This window comes from Galeopterus variegatus, unplaced genomic scaffold, assembly GCF_000696425.1.
Source record: "Galeopterus variegatus unplaced genomic scaffold, G_variegatus-3.0.2 Scaffold2348, whole genome shotgun sequence".
NCBI classification, from domain to species: domain Eukaryota; kingdom Metazoa; phylum Chordata; class Mammalia; order Dermoptera; family Cynocephalidae; genus Galeopterus; species Galeopterus variegatus.
Window position 1 is genome coordinate 106,070 of NW_007728459.1, and position 16,804 is coordinate 122,873.

The 16,804-nt window shown below is 47.7% G+C and overlaps 1 protein-coding gene across 1 annotated transcript; it reads right to left on the reverse strand.

The window, feature by feature from the left end:
• Positions 1–10,247: 10,247 nt before the first annotated feature.
• CHST7 (carbohydrate (N-acetylglucosamine 6-O) sulfotransferase 7) lies at positions 10,248–11,093 on the reverse strand (the record flags this gene model as incomplete). Its single annotated transcript, XM_008581410.1, has 1 exon — positions 10,248–11,093. A coding segment is annotated over exon 1 (846 nt), but the record flags the coding sequence as incomplete, so codon positions are not given.
• Between the last annotated feature and the right edge of the window lie 5,711 nt (positions 11,094–16,804).

Consider the following 16,804-nt stretch of genomic DNA (forward strand, 5'->3'; position numbering starts at 1 on the left):
AGCCAGGCCCAAAATGCAGCTGGTTGACCTACTAATAGCCTCATTGCCATCAGAGGGAAACTTCATTCTGGGTTCATTCTGGGTCTGCAGAGCTGGGACTGCATGCAGTTGGCCTGGCTGCGGCTCCCCTGGCTACAGCAGAATCACTTAGGAAGACACTCTCTTAGCATTTTAATCATACTTTTTTCAACCTCTGAAACAGGGATCGGGGGAGGGGGAAGAATCAACTTCCTGCTGGCTTTAAAGTTTGAGAACAGAAGATTCAACCAAATGAACTTGTGGTTCTGCCTCTCTCGGTGGTTTTCCTGTCCCCTGTTTCTGGTCAGGTCATGAGCCCTGGCCTCCCAAGTGGATCTGGGAACTTGCACAGGCACCTCACTTCCACTCCTTGAATTGCACTTGTAAATTTTTGCCCACCCTTCTTCCCTTCAAACTTTTCTTGGTCTCAGGCTGGCTGGTTAGCTCAGTTGGTTAGACGAGGTGTTATAACACCAAGGTCAAGGGTTTGGATCCCTGCACGCCACTAGCTGCCAAAGAAAAGAAAAAAAGCTTTTCTGGGTCTTGCCTCTGGAAGGTACATGCCTGAGACTTGACTCTGCTGTATCCTGTCCCTGCCCACACACTTGTGCCTGTGTTGACCACCAAAAGCTACTTCACAGATGCTAAAAGTTGGTGCTGGCACTTAGCACTTCGGGCGAGAGAGCTGAGATTTCCGGGTATTCAGCAGGTCCCGTTATCACCGGCTGGATTACTTTCCAGCCTATTGTCCCAGCCTTCCTCCTGGCGCAAGGGCAGAACAAATGGGCTGAGGAAGAACTTCAGTGTCCTTCTCAATGGTGACGTGTTCTCACAGGGTCTTCTCCCAGTGTCCTCAACCAGACCCACGCTCTGGATGATGTTAACAACTAAGCTTAAACTCAGGTTAAGCTGTCTTAACCTTCCTGTTTTCACCTCAAATCAGTGAGATACAGAGCCAAGGAAAACGGAAATGACTGACAGTGTTTACGACAATAGAGCCATTGAGTTGTTTTTTTAAGGGAGCTGCTTAGGAGTAATGTTAAAATAATACTTGAAATACCAGAAATATCCAAGTGCAAGCATTCCCTCACTGTGACTCCAAAGCAAAATGTAGTAGGAAACATTTAGTGTGCTAATATAACCACACCCCTAAATAACCTAGAAATGTACTTGAAACACCATAAATGCTAGAAATAATTTCCAGACTTTCAATCTGAAAGTGGCAGTGGCAGGGGCACCAGTTATACTTGCACTAGTCAATAACAGTTTCAGTCCTATTTAACTTGAAACCTCAGGTAAAAACAAGGGCTGAGTCAAACCAAAATGAAACAAAAAAACAGACAAAACTCTTGCCTGGCGAGAAACTAGGGGAAAAGCCACTTGCTGGATCTGGGCAGCTCCAGTGGAGAGCTGAGCAGACCTAACCATGGGAGGAATTCAGAGTAAAACGTCAATCCATGGGAGTCATTCAAGCACCCGAATCAGCCAGTGCAAAAATTAAATGACCATGTTGTAACACCAAGGTCAAGGGTTCGGATCCCCATACGGGCCAGCTGCCAAAAACAAACAAACAAAAAAAACAAAATTAAATTAAATGGCCATGATATTTCCCCAACAGAATAGAATAAAATAATAACACATCTCCAGTTTATGATACCCACCCCAGGGCTGGCCAGTTAGTTCACTTGGTTAGAGCATGGTGCTGATAACCCCAAGGTTAAGGATTCAAATCCCTGTACCAGCCAGCTGCCAAAAAAAAAGAAAAATTACCCATCCCACTTAAAAATTTCCCATGTTTGAGCTCACTTGAGAACAAAGGAATGCGCACCAAACCAGCATTAATAAAACTTGGAAACAGCTGAGTTTGCCTAGTTGACTTTTGTTTTTTCCTTTCATTGAGCAGCTCCAAGATACAACTTCAGTTGGCATACATAATTCCTTTTGTGAGTAAAGTTGCTCCCAACTCCAATAAAGGAACTGAGTCAGTGTTTTAGGGTATATATTTGGACAGGTCACCTGCAGATGTTTGCAGTCCACCAAGTGGGGTGGAAGTTTGAGAGGGTGAGGAGCTGGGAAGTGACCAGAGCTTAGACATGCAATTCAGGCAGTCATGTGGTTCCCACTGGGGCTGTTGGTCAAATGAGGGGCTTAAGGTGTGGGGGAGCAGGAGCACTGGGGCCGCAATCAGCTTTAGGATTCCCAGGTTAGGATGGCTAGTCAGTGCACAGAGTCTGTGGATTACCCAAAGACTAGCCAATCACTTCAGGTCTCTTTCCCTGCAGACTGAGGCAGTATGTTTGTTTCACGCTTTCCTTTGTCCACAGTCTGGTGTGGGTAAAATGGCCCCACGGCCAAGGGCAGTTTTGTGTTGGCACAGGACACTGGATCATGTAAGCCAGTCCTCCCCCTGGCCTGCTGGATTGCTGGAGACTACCACACCTAGGATCAGGACACGGATTTTTCCTGAGGTCAACATGATTTCTCTTCCCCTTTGACTGTTGAGAAATATAAATTAAAATAAATTTAAAAGACATTAAATAATGCTAGGAATTCTGTTATTCTTTGGGAGGGAGTGTCTGTTTATTTTTGCAAAACTGTCCTCTGCAATTCCTAGCATCTGGGGGAGTGGGGAGGATGCAGAAAGACAACAAACTTTTCTGCTGTTTGCAAAATCTGAAAAATGTGTTGTTTTCCTTTATTACATCCACATTGGTGATATCCTTTATCACTGTAACAGACATCATCTCCTTTTATGGCTTCTAAAATCTGTATATTTAACATATGCCAGCTCTTGGCTGGTCACAAGGAAGTCCTATTTTTAAAATATGTTGATTTTAGAATTTTTGGCTTACTATTTCTATAATCTCTCTGAGGAAGTAAGGAATCCTTTTTGATAAAGTCTGAGCTCAGTCGTGGGAAGAGTGAGCTTAAAACTTTGGGACATTTTTTCCTGCTGTCCACCTTATCTGTGTGGAGTAACTTTTCACTTCTCCTCTGAGTTCCCTCCTGGGGCTGCTGCTAACATTCCTAACTTCATCATCTTTGCTGAAGAACTCAGTCTTGACCCAAGATCCACTCTCTATACTTTACAAACGTTTCTGTGAGGTTCTGTCTCAGGGCAGAATCACACACTTCAGACTTTCAGTTAGCCTGGTTTCTTTGCTTCCAACTGCTGGATACCATGACCCAGCAATATTAATCAAACACCAATACTTTCTCAAAATGCTCCCTCCAGGCATTTGGATCTCAGGCCAGTCTTTAAACTTCTTACTGGTTGGGCCCAGAGATTGCTCTGTGTCTTCAACTCCTGCCTTAAGGTAATGCTTTACAGCAAGAGCTTCAGTTCCATAAGCAAAAATGTGTCTACCTCGGTGGCTATTACCAGAATGTGACCTACAGCAAAGTCCTTGCCGCGCCTGTCCATTTCAGGGGAGGGGTGTCTGTTGGCTCAGAATATAGTGATTACTGGAGTCACACGTGGTGGTCCTCTTTCATAGCCTCGTAACCTAATTTAAAAATATTCATCATCAGCTGATACTCTAATTTATTCTCAGCATCCAGCACAATGGTTTTTAATCTGAACGAGGTCAGCTGCGGAAAATGTCAGACCCAGCCACCAGCTTGGTGCCTGGGAGCCGAGGGGGGCGGGGAGCAAAGCCAAAGGATTCTCATGAGGACATCACTAGGCTCTGCAACTTTTCTCCAACTGCAACTGCTTCCTGTTCAGCTCCCAAACAGCTCTCCACTTCCCTGTGTTCTTGAACTTGGGCCAGAGCTGTTTCTTATTCTCTACTGTTCTTATTCTGTACTGCACCTCAGCAGAAATGTTTCTTGCAGAGCAAGTTCCTTCAGTTCCACTACAAAGCAAGAGGATGAGGAGCCAGGAGACCTCACAGAGAGAGAGGTTCATTATCAGTCACCTCGTTTGACTGGAATGTCAGACACAAAACAGCAAAGCCACTTCAGCTTTTTTAGTTTCACTCTTTTCTGGGCTGCTCATGCTGTGAGCAGGCTGAGAAGAGGCATATTGAAGAACTTTAAACCAGCTGTTTGTAAATGTTTTTTTAAAAGCATCACTCCCAACTATTAATATTACATTTCTACTCATGGGAAGAAAATCTTTGCCCAGACTAAAAGCACCTCTTAGAAAACTCTCTGAAGGGCTGGCCAGTTAGCTCAGTTGTTTAAAGCGTGGTGTCATAACACCAAATGGATCCTTGTACTGGCCAGCTGCCAAAAAAACAATAAACAAAAAATCTCCCAATCCTGCCTCAAAAACTGCAAATGGGCAATTCTGCCTTCCCCACCGCCCCAGACCACAGAGGGCTCTCAGGAGCATAGAGAAAATGTATGAAGGGATAAACCTTATTTAAAGTCAGCCTAATTGTTCCAGTGATAGTGTCCCCAAATTGCTGATGTCCAAGTCAATATGCACAATTCACTACAATAGTACCAGAAGGAGGCCATCTGAAGAAACTTGCTCAAACCCCATGTCATGTGGAAGTGTGGTTTTATAAAAGGATAATAATTTTTATATTGAAATGTATCCAGGCCTTCAAAATAATCACAAAAATGACACTTTCCAAATACATGTGGACTGCAGAAGGGCTAAGGAGTGGATTTCATCTTGGCATCCTAGTTACTATGACCCGAGGTGTGAAGCAGTCATTCACAGTCTGAGATGAATTGGAGGGTCAGAGAGTCAGGATGCTAGCAGAAACGATTTTCCACCCATCAGACTAGCCAAGATAAAGAAAATTAAATGAAATCCATGTTGTTGAAAGTCTGGGAAACAGATGCTCCAAGAAACTGCTGAAAGTTGGTGGAACTTTGGAGAACTTTACCTCTCAAAATGTAAAAAGCACACACGTTTTGCTATGTAAGGTCACTACAATAGAAATTTTTCTGACAGATATACTCACATGTATGCAGAGATAATATAAGGATGCTACTAAAAATGCAATGAAATATAGCAAAAAACTAGAACAACCTAAGTGTCCTGCAGTATGGAACTAGGAACTAGGTAAATATGTTATAATACATTCCTACAAAGAAATATAATATAGCCATTAAAAAAGAAGATGGTACGGGAAGATTTTCAAAGCATTAAGTGGAAAAAAAGGTGCAAAAAAATAAATACAGTTCAATCCCATTTGTGTATGAAAAGGCTATATATTTCTGTTTGAGTTTGCATAAAACATTTCTAGACATATACCACAAGAAATGCAGTGGTTGATTCTGGGAAGTGAGATTGGCAGGTATTTTATACCCTTCTATCCTGTTGAACTCTTTTTTCCATCGTGTGTTTTTATTATTTCTACAAATTTTAAAGACACTAGTTTAAAAACAAAGAACACCTGATTTTAATCCTCTGGCTGTGTTATCCTTGACAATGACCTAACCTCTCTAAGCTTGTTTTACCGTCCATAAAATGGGGATTCTATGGAACTTACAGAGCTGAGACGAAGACTGAGACAATATGCATTAAACAAGTAACACAGTGCACAAGACAGACAGTCAATAAATGTCACCTCCCCTTGGCGCCAGGAAACCTTGGAAATCCTCTTAATTCAACCTCCTCTTGTTGGTAAGAACGCCAAAGCCAGAAAAGGTTTAGGGACTTGCCCAAGGTCAGTCAAGCAGTAGCCAGGAGAGCCGGGCCCTGAAGCCTGGGTTCCTGTGCCCTAATATAAAAACCGACTTCATATGAACCAAGGAACAACTGTTACTACTTTATGCCCATACCTTGCTTTGCAGGGCCAGCCCCCTCCCCTGCCTCACTCACCAGACTTGATGAGTCTTAACTTTTCCAAAACACCAAATCCACCATCAATTGAGAGGTCCTACCAGGGAAGGCAGGCCCAAGCGGGAGCTCTGAGACTGTCTTGATCAAAGGTAGCACTAACCTCACAAGGGGCAACAATGATTTGGACATGGATATGTCTTAAAAAACCATTCACATCTTACTGCAGCCTTGCCACTCAGGTACCTATCTGTGTGTGCACATGTGTGCACATATGCACACACACACGCACACACAAACACCCAAGCTAACTTCTAGCCCTCTAGCTCAAACACATCACCCAGGTTAATTTGCTATTGGGAGTCTGAACAAATTTTGTTGAATGAGAAATTCTACATAGGAGCAGCCCGGGGCATGGAGCCTGGGGGCCTGGGGCATGGAGCCAGGGACCAGACCCCACCCCCACCCCCACCTACAACCAGGCACACCACCAGTGCCTTGGGGCCCGCCCAGGGACCTGGGGTATGGATCTGGGGACCAGACCCCCTGCCCACAACCAGGCACACCACCAACGCCAAGGAGCATTCCAAAAACATCACCTCCATGTGGGTGGCCCACTACAGCTGCCACAGTAACCGCAGCTGCCATGAAAGTGGCTAGACGTCACAACCACCACGCAGATGGTCTGCCAGCCACTGGAGTGCATTGACACAAGGAGAATCACCAGCAGAGACCAAAGAAAAGAATAGGATGTCTCTCTCCACAAAGACCATTCCAGAGTGACAGAAGAAACATCTGCTCTATGATAATATTGGGGGATGTGAACACATCTTTCAGGATTGGACAGATCATCTAGGCAGCAAATCAACAGAGCAACCATTACTCTTTCAGAGGGAGAGAAGAAATCTAGGGTTATCAGTGGTTGGAGGGGGGAGGAAGAGGGGGATAGGGAGAGATTGGACAAAGGGCATAAAGAATAAGTATAATTTGTAACAATATACATACTAGTAATATTGATTTGATCAACATATGTCAACATTGAATCCCAAAAATATGTATAATTGATTATGATTCAATAAAAAAAATAAAAATGCCTGTTCTTTAGCAGTCTGTGTTTAAGTAACAGGTTCTCTTTTCAGGGATATTTATACAAAAGCCTATATAAAACGTTTGGGGCTCAGTCTTCTGATTAAGATGGAATGACTTTCAGAATGCTTTGTTAAGGATTTATTGTTAGCTGGTCATTTCTTTTTCTCTTTGAATGATTTCCTTAGAAAGAAAGCTTCCTGATTGTCAGAGCTTAAGTAATAGGGCACTCACCTCCTTTCCTAATTTCTTTCAAAAGGTGCATGTATCTTGTCAAGAACAAAGACCAAGGTGTCTTAAGTGCCTACAGAAATGAAATTGTGGGTCCTACCAAGGGCAGAGGTCAAAGAGAGACACGCAGAAAAGAATAGGGCAGCAGATCAGTCTGTTCAGAATAGTAGTTGATAGGGTACCATGAATGATGGGTTATTAGATAAGGAGCTACAGACAACAAAGCATTTGAAGGTATGTGAAAGGGTAAGAAATGGACCCATGTATAATTTAAGACATTTTCCCCTTTCCATAATCACACCCAACATTATTCGTTCACCTAAATCACTGCAGCAGACAGTTCGCTGCATTTTAACAACCCTATGTAGTTATGGGAGGATGTGATGCCTGGAGCTGTGGCTACCATCTTGAGACAGTGGGAAGATAAAATGAAAGCCAAGGAGATGTAAAAGATGGGAAGGTCCCTGGTGACTTGGTTCAGGGTGCTGCAGTCCCCACTCAACCCTGAAAAAAGCTTACTGACTCCCTCCCTGCCAAATCCTGGCTATCAGGTATGGACCACCCAGAAGTTACTCAGGTTAATTCACATGTAGCCTCTCTTCACTACTGCGCCAAGGGCATGCTCACATGCCCGATGGGGAGGATGGCTGTGGAGTCTGGCTTTCCTGTGTAGGTGCTGTCAGCAACTCAGGGATATTTTATTGATTTCTTCAGAGGTTGGGACATAGTAATAATGCTAAGTGTGTTTCTTACCCCAGACTAGCCTCTAAGCCTGGCTGGGTGCCAGGGGTGCTGCCAGGGACTGCTAAGGGGGGCAGGTAAGGTGTGTTATGATGGAAACATTATGAGCTCTGGAGTCTCACAACGAATAGTGTCCCACCTTCCCCAGCCCAGGTGTGACTGTGGGCAAGTCACTTCTCTCAGTCTCAGATTCCTCATCTGTAAAACTGGTATAAATAATGAGATATGTGCAATGCCTAACTCAACGCGTGGTACACAGCCCTTCAGTAAGGATCCATCCCCTTTTCTTCCCTTCTCTTCCCTTCCCTAGAGTAGAATGTGGCAAACTTTTGGAAAACCCATCAGTGGGTCAGTAACGTTACATTCCTAGGAAACAGGAATGCAGCAAGCATTTTCATAAATCCACTGGTTGGTGGTAAGTGCCCAATGTGGAAGGAAGAGCTCAGTCACCAAAGTCTGGAAGGCGTAAAGCTTGCTCCCAGATATCCCTGCAGCCCTGCAAAGGAAGCCCCATGGGCCTTCCAAAGAGCAGCACAGTCACTGTCACCCACACAGACTCTAACTTCCTAGAGGGCAAAGACTATGTTCTCTACCCTCCTCTCTAATCTCTTTATTACCACACCCCAGCCAGTACTCAATAAATGTTATTAAAAATGAAGGGGAAAAAAGGCAAAAGTTTCTGGGAGGTGGTCATGTCTTAAAGCCATAAAGCGCTGCAGTATCAACCCAGGGGAGGAGTTCCCTCAGGCCTGTGAAGGAGGGTTAGGGACCATTACATTACATCTGCAAACACAGGATTAGCAGATGGAAGGAAGTTTTTGTTAAGATGTGACAAGTCACTCTGTGCCTTACCTTCCTTCCTTCACTCTGGAAACAGGAAAGAACAGACTTCCTAGGAATTACAGAAAGTGACCAAGAAAACCTCTTGTTACTGGGGGGGAAATCAGTTAGCCAGCTTCCGAAATCATTCTGAAACCCTGGCTCTATTAACAATAACAAAATCTGTCTTCATTAACATCTTTAACCTTAGTCCTTGGAGCTCCGTCCCAGGGGAATGGTGAATTACACTATAAAATAACAAATGGAAACTTAAGTCACTTCCGCCCACCCAGCACTGCTTTTCCTCCCTCCTCCGGGCTGCACAGGACAGAAGGTGGCACCCTTCCAACCCATACAAAGTGTGGGTAAACGCACTCCATGCCACTAACTAGACTCCTAAGGTCAGCATCACGTAGGACAAACTCTTCCCTCAGCCCAGTGTTACAGGCCAGACACTGACCCAGACACTGAACACATTTTGAGATCATTTAAACCCCACTTGCATCTTTGGAAATACACTTTACAGGAAAAGAACAAAATGGGGGCGGGGGAATGTCTTTTCACAAGGCTCCTTCTGTAGTCACAAACTGCTACTGCCAATCTAAGGTTCCAGCTCTCAAACGGATGGAATGGAGTGGGGGAAGCCCAGCTCTGAGGTCTTGTCAGTACTAGAGGAAGCTGACTAGGCAGCTTTTGTGACCTTATGTGAACGGGATATGGTCAAAATATCCTGCACACGCCAGCCACTGGGGCAGGGGTGAAGAGAAAGGGGAAATGGGGGAGGGAGAGAGAGATGTGTCTATTCTGCTCCACTATACCAGGGCCTGCGACACACAGATGTGCAAAAACTTGCAAGAGCCGCCTGACTGTGCCTGCATGCCTGGTAACTCAGGAGGAAAGCCCCGGAGTCTGCGCGTGAGAGAGACAGAGAAAAAGTAAGAAACGGAAAGATTAGCAGTGGGTAGGGTTAGAGTCGACACCTGTGCCCCAAACTCTGCTTTTGGCTCTCTCTGTGCCTGTGAAGAACGATGCAGTTTCCCCACGGTACAAACGGGCATCGAGATAACTTCATAATCATCAAACTCAAATGGTTCCCGAAATCCTATACTTTTCTCGACAGTTCCCCGTCTCAAGTTCCATTATGACTATTTCAAACCTTCTCTCCTCTCCTCAGGCCTCTCATACCTCCTGCTTTATAGAGGGAAGGAACTGGGAGTGCGGAGACGCGGTTCCGCCTCAGCCACAGTTAAACATCCCCTCTCGCCTCAAAGTCCTCCTCTGAGGGGGCAGGTGGCTAAGCTGGAGATCCCGATCGATCTCCCAAACTCTAAGAACAGGACTTTCCCAGCGGCTTGGCCCTGATCTGACAGGATGGGATTCCGGACGCACTTTCCGCCCCCCACCCCCCAGGCCGTTCAAAGCTCCCCGAAGTCCCTTCCTCGCCCCCGCCCCAGCCGGGGCCACCTTACTCGGATCCGCCCCGGGCGCGGGGGTGAGAGGCTACGTGGCGCCGTCGGCTCCGGTCTCCAGCGGCGTCTCCCCGTCCCTGGGCGGCTCCGCGTCGCCCTCCTCTCCGCTGCGAGGGTAGGCCAGCAGTCGCATGGCTGGAGCGCAGGCGGCCTCCACCTGGCGCACCCACCTTTAGGTTGAGGCCTGGGTCACGCAACAGGGGCACCAGCACGCCCAGGTCGAGCAGGCGCACGTCCTTGATGACCACCACCGGGTACTTGCGGCACTCGGCTTCCAGGGCGCGTAGCGCCACGGGTGGGCAGCTGCGCTCGCAGGCGGCGTCCTCGACGAGGCCCACCTCGGCGCGGGCACGGGACGCGCCGGGACACAGCGGCGGGGAGCAGATGACCTTGTTAGTCCGCCAGCGGAAGAGGGCGGCCGTGGTGAGATTGGCAGCGTCCGGGGCGCGCGCGGCGGGGTCCCCCGGCGGCGAGTACAGCCGCAGCACCGAGAAGTCACAGCGGAAGAGCGAGCGCAGCATATCGCGCAGCGCGCCCTGCAGACTCTCGGCGTCACCCGGATAAAGAGCCTGCCATAGATGCCACATGGGCTCGTACAAGTAGAAAACGTCCGGGTGCTGGTTAAAGAGCTCACCCAGGAAAGACGAGCCGGTGCGCCAGGTGGCATGCACGTAGATGTGCTGCTTCTCGTGAGACACCGCCTCCCCGACGGCGACACTGAGGTTGACCGGGGAGCCGGGGGACTGGCCCGTGGCCCCCTCAGCGGCGGACCGCGCCTTTGCGCCCTCCTCGCGTTCGCCAGCCTCCGCCGCCTCCAGGCTCCACACTCCCAGGCTGCGCTGCAGGCCTGGGCAGTGCCCGGCGCCCGTGTCGCCGTCGCGGCCGCCGTCCAGTACGGAGGGGACGAGCAGCAGCACCAATGTGTACAGCACCAAGAGCAGCGCGAACTTGCAGTACTCTCGGCGGCGCCGCCGCCGGCCCTTCATCGTTCACCCACCCTCCCAGAGCGGGTCGGGCGCCCGTCCTGTCCCCTTCCTCAGAAATTGCGTCCCGAGTCCGCTCCTCTGGCTTCTCCGGGTCCCTCCGCACCAGGATGAGAGGAGCCACCCGGGCCGTGCATCTACGAGGGGAAACTTGGGAGGCGGTGGTGCTAGTGGCGGCGCCCCTGTCCTCTCGGCTCAGCCGCTGGAGACTGCCTATTGGCCGGCTTGGCAGCCGCCCGCCCCGCCTTCAACCCCGCAGCTTCTCCCCGCCTTTCTACCCGTCCGAGTTCGCCTTTGGCTCTGCCAGATCTGGGCTGGGCTGCCGCGGGGTGGCGACGGCGGAGCACAGAGCCAGACTCCACCTTTCCCCAACCCCTCCGTAATGAAGTCAAGTCTTCGCGAATTGACTTTAGGCAAGGAGGGGCTCGTGTATACAGAATGTACCCCATGACGGGACGTGGACCCCACCCAGAGAACTCCACTGGCTCTTCTGTTATATGTCCCCTGCCTGGCCATCTTGTCCTAGGCGGATAACCACTGGCTATTATCTACATCCAGCGCCCCCATCAGCCCTGGAGTGGGTGTTACTAAATTCTGGATAGAGAACTTCTGGATAAGATAAAGATTGCACATTGCCTGGCAGTCGAGGGGATTTGGAGGTACTACTGCATTCACTCAGGACATTTAATTATTAAAGTCTGGCTTTGGTGAAATTCTAAGTGTTGTGTTCCTTAGGATTTAGCCAGCCGAGGGTCCTGCACATGTCACAGACACTCTGAAGCTCAGTTTACTCATTTGGAAAAATGTGGATAATTTCTAGCGCCTAAGTACCTCTTCGGGTTGTGAGATTTGGGGACTATTAATTAACCACAGTATGACCCAGCCTATTCGGACACACACGAGCAAAAGACATTTACAGAATCAGAGTGTGTAGGATGGTGAACTTTCTCAGGAGCTTGGTGTTTAAAAAGAGCCATAAGGAGGGTCATGTACCCAAGGACAGATGAAAAAGTGACAGAAAGTCCAAGAGGCAGATTAAGCTTAGAGTTACTAAAATTTAAAGGAGAACCAAAAAGGATAATTTTTGCTCTGTTTCAGCAGGAAAGCAGTGCTTCCTCTCACCCCCTTGGAGAAGGTGTTGTAAAGTTAACAAAAGATAGAAAGCAGATCTACTCATCTCCACCAGGGGAAGGTGTTCAAATTGGAAAAGTGAAAACATGTCCAAAGATCTCTGGTATTTTTCATCACAGAATCTACTGCACCTCTGAAACCACTGGCTCAAGCATTTTGCTTTCTGTCCACAATTCCCTCCCCATCCTGTCACTTGTTTGAATCTTCCCTATTTGCCAACTTCATTGGCCACTATTCCCACTTTCTTCTCAATTTTTCATATTCAGCTGAGTAGCAAGACCAGTATTTTAATAACACTCCCACTAATAAGTCAAACTCCCTTGCCCTCTGTCTTTTCATTACTCATCTAGCATAATCCCCCAAACCCTGCTTTTGGCTCTCTCTGCGCCTGCAAACACTATTGCAAAAAGTTTCCCCATGGAAGACTGGCATCAAGTTAACTTCATAATTATCAATCTCAAATGGCCCCTGAAATCCTATGCTCTTCATGTCAATTCCCGGTATCAAGTTCCATTACGATTATTTCAGACCTTCTCTACTCTCCTCAGACCTCTGATACCCTCTTCCCCCATACCAGCGCGCCCCCTCTCAACAGATGACCTTACTTCCTACTTCATAGAGAAAAGAAACCAGGTTAGACAATCTCTCACTTTCCCACTACCAGGCTCATATACCCACTTACCTCTGTACTCAACTTCCCCTTTGTAACAAGGATATTATTTTCTAAGATTAATCTATGACTTTCTCTTTCCTGATTTCACTTTTCTCTCTTCTCCTCTTTTAAGCAAATAGGTGGCTATATGCTCACCTGAGGGGGGGGGGGGATGTGGCTGGGCAGAATACAAACAGTTGCTGGTGTTTCTTTCCAAAGGCCTCAACTCCAGTAGTGGAGAGTGTGGTAGGTTTGAAAAATAACCAGAAAGTATTCCTCTTCTTTCTCCATGCCCTTCGGCAATGCCTCCCCATGTTGGCTCTGGGATGCCCTTTTGACTTGCATGGGCCCGTGGGATAGTAGCAAAACATGACACAGCGGAGGTTTGAAAAATGCTTCTGCTGTGGGGATTGCCCTCTTGCTGCTCTTTGGAACCCTGAGATCACCATGTGAAGAAACCTGGGCTAGCTGCGTAGATCAGAGAATAGGCCCTCCCAGCTGAAGCCCCCCTCAGACCAACCAGCCTGCCAAACGCCAGGCAGGTGAGAGAGGATATCCTAGACCAGTGCTTCTCAAACTTGAATATTTGAGGGATCTTGTCAAAATGCAGATTCATTGTCCCTGGGGTGGGGCCAGAAAGTCTGCATGTCTAATAAGCTCCCAGGTGTTGCTGATGCTGCTGGTCTGAGGACCACACTTGAGTAGAAAGCTGCTACCCCCTCCAGCCTCAACCAAACTGACCCACTGAACTGTGGGAAATAATAGAGTGTGTTGTAAGTCCTCGGGGGAGGGTTTGCAGCTAAAGCTAGCTGATACAGAGAGGGTGTGAGGGCACAGGTGAAATGTCTTGGAGAAGCTGGGGAAAGAGCAGCGTTCTATTGGCCCCTCCACTGCGAGATTTCCCGTAGGCTGGGGGAGGGGGTGGTGAAGGAAAGAGAGAAGTCCATGGGCCCCACAGCAGAGAGCACATGAGCTCTTTTTCCTGGCAATGAGTCTGGGCAGAGCAGGAGTCGAGGAGGAATGGACGCATGGTTCATCTTGACAGATGATCAGGGGCATTGTCCCAACCTTCCTGGGCCCCAGTTAGGGTGGGAGAAGGAAAAACTGGTTATTTGCAAATGGGACAAACAGGTTTGCTGAGCAGGCATGCACATGCGCAGAAGTGGAGACAAAGACAATTCCAGACAGGGAGCCCCCCCACCCCCGACCTTGGGCGCCGTTCAGTTAGAACAATGAGTTCTCACCAGCTAGGGCACCGGTCTCTTTAAGCAATACCACAGCGATTACATTCAGGGCTCAACCAATGACCAAATGGCACGAATCCAACTAAGAGGACTTAAAGCCCCAGGAATGTAACCTTCGGGGCTCTTGAGCACTCTTCTCTGTCGTTCGGGCCCACTCCATTTTCTCCAGAGTGTACTCTTCCCTCTTCCTTTGCTAAATAGGGACCTGGAATTCTCCTGCAACACAGTCACAGCATGGAAGCAGCAGAAGAGTCATAGGGACAGTGATGGCAACATCTCGGGGCAACTATGTGGACCAAAACCAAATGATCAGAAGACCCCAGATCAATGGTACAATCCTGGGAGTAGAGAAACCCTAGGAATTAACAAGGTAAATTGTCTGTCATTCCAGCAGAAAGAGAAGTCAATCAACAGCAAAACTGTTTTCTATAAGGAGCTTTCTATCACACTGAGGTTAGTGGACCTCCTACCCTTTTTTCCCCTCTGGTACAATAAAGTAGGTCCTTGTCCCTCCTATCAGTCACCACACCGCCCTCCTGTTTATTCACCCACACCCTCTCAACTGTATTGTTCCCATTGATGTGAAAGTTAAACGTAGTTAAACCTCTCTCTTTCTCTTTTTAAAAGTCCCATTGATTCACACCCTCCTCTAGCATAGCTGCTGCCGACACATACAGCACCTTTGTGGGAACCAGAAGATGCTCCCTCCAGAGAGATGAGATGCAACAAGGGGGCTGCCCACATTGAAATAAGTACCCCTTCCTCTGGGCACAGTGCCAGGCCAAAATGCACAGCTTGAAAGCAGAACCCGGCTGCGTCCCAGTCTGCTCCTGCAGCCTCTGCCAGGCACCCTCGCCCCCTTTTGTCCTGCCACTGGCTTCTCTGCCCACTCCTCACAGACCAACCTCTTGGTCTATCTTGTTCTCTTTACGCTCTTGTCTCCTACTCACTCCTTAGCACACTTCATTCTGGGTTCTGCCTCCATATTGCTACATAAACAGCTCCTTCTAGGCTGATAAGCCATTGATAAATGGCTTCCATGTTACTGAATCCAGGGGACTTTTCCATGTCTCACCTTTGACCTTTCAATAGCATTTAACACTGTTGACAGCTCCTGCCTTCAAGCCCTCTCTTCTTTCAAATGCCTGTGACATCATGCTTGCTCGGTTCTCCTGCCATTTCACAGCTGCACCTTCAGAGCACAGTGTTTGGGAGATTGGGCTCTTGAGTAAGACCACCCAAGTTCATAAGCCAGCTCCACCAGCTCCACCAACTCTGTGGCATTGGGCAAGTTACTTAACCTCTCTGTACCTCACTTGTAAAACAGCAATTCTTTTTTTTAGTCCTTTCTGAGACCGGCCGCACAGCGCTCAGCCAGTGAGCACTGTGAGCGCACCAGCCAGTCCTATATAGGATCCAAACCCGTGGCGGGAGCGCTGTGCTGCGCCCCCAGCGCCGCACTCTCCCGAGTGCGCCACGGGCTCGGCCCACAGCAATTCTAATAGTAACTATTGTGCAGGGTGGTTGTAAGAGTTAAATTGTATACATAATCTCAGAACAGGCCTGCCATGGAGTAAGATTCAAGTGTAATGAGTTACAACCATTGCTGCTGTTGGGGTGAGGTCATTCAGTGTTAGAATGTTAGGATTCCTCAGGCTCAGCCCTAGGCCCTTTTTCTTCTCACTCTATGGTCTCTTCAGCTCCAAATTCCCCACTCCCACCAGGCTTCCCCTTGGGGCTCCACACCTAGAAATCCACTTGCATGCTTGACATTCCCTCTTGGTTGCCTCGAGGACATCTCCATTTTAATATGTGAATGGCAAAACCATCTATTATGCATTAGAGATTTAGGAGTTGTTCTTGGAGTCTCCCTCTTCCTCAGCCCCCCTCCCCCTATCACCAAGTCAGGTTGGTTTTTCCTCCTCAATATCCCTTCAATCCCTGCACTTCTCTTCATTGCTACTGCTACTACTCTAGCTCAGGTGACCACCAACTGTCCCCTAGAACACTGTAAAAACTGCCTAGCCAGTCTGTTTCCACTTTTCCCTCCTCCGATATTGAATCGGGGATAAATTTCAGTCACATCGCTCCTCTGCTCAGAATATGTCTTGGCCTCTAACTGGTCTTTGGGTAAAGACCCAAATCATTAAGGCTTGTAAATTGCATTGTTAGAGGTCTTAAACGCCAGGGTTTATCATGGCTTCAGGCACACAGTAGGTGCTCAATAGGTTGTTGTCTGATAGAATGCTGGGAGGAAGCACTTTTACATTTGGTAAAAGCAAACCACTGATGATTTTTATTGAGGGAGTGAGTAATATTAGCAGAAATGACTTTCCAGAAATAGTATTGCTGGGGTCCAGTGGACTGGGATTGAGGCAGGAAGACCAACTGGGACAGAAAGGAGTGGAGAATTTGAAGTAGATGGCAGTCAGAAAGGAAGGGATGGATAGAGGTTGGGAAGGCAGAATCTGCAAACTTCACTGAGAAAAAAATGATACCAAGGTTTTGGGCTGGGAAAAAGAAAAAAATTATTCCTTTTGATTCATTTATTCTGATATCTTTTCTCTTTTTGGTGAGGTTTCCGACATTATAAACAGGATGCTAAAATCACATCTTTACTATTTTCAAAACACTGGACCTAGAGACTAAACCTCCTTAGAAATGGCTGGACCTTTCCTTTTTAGTTT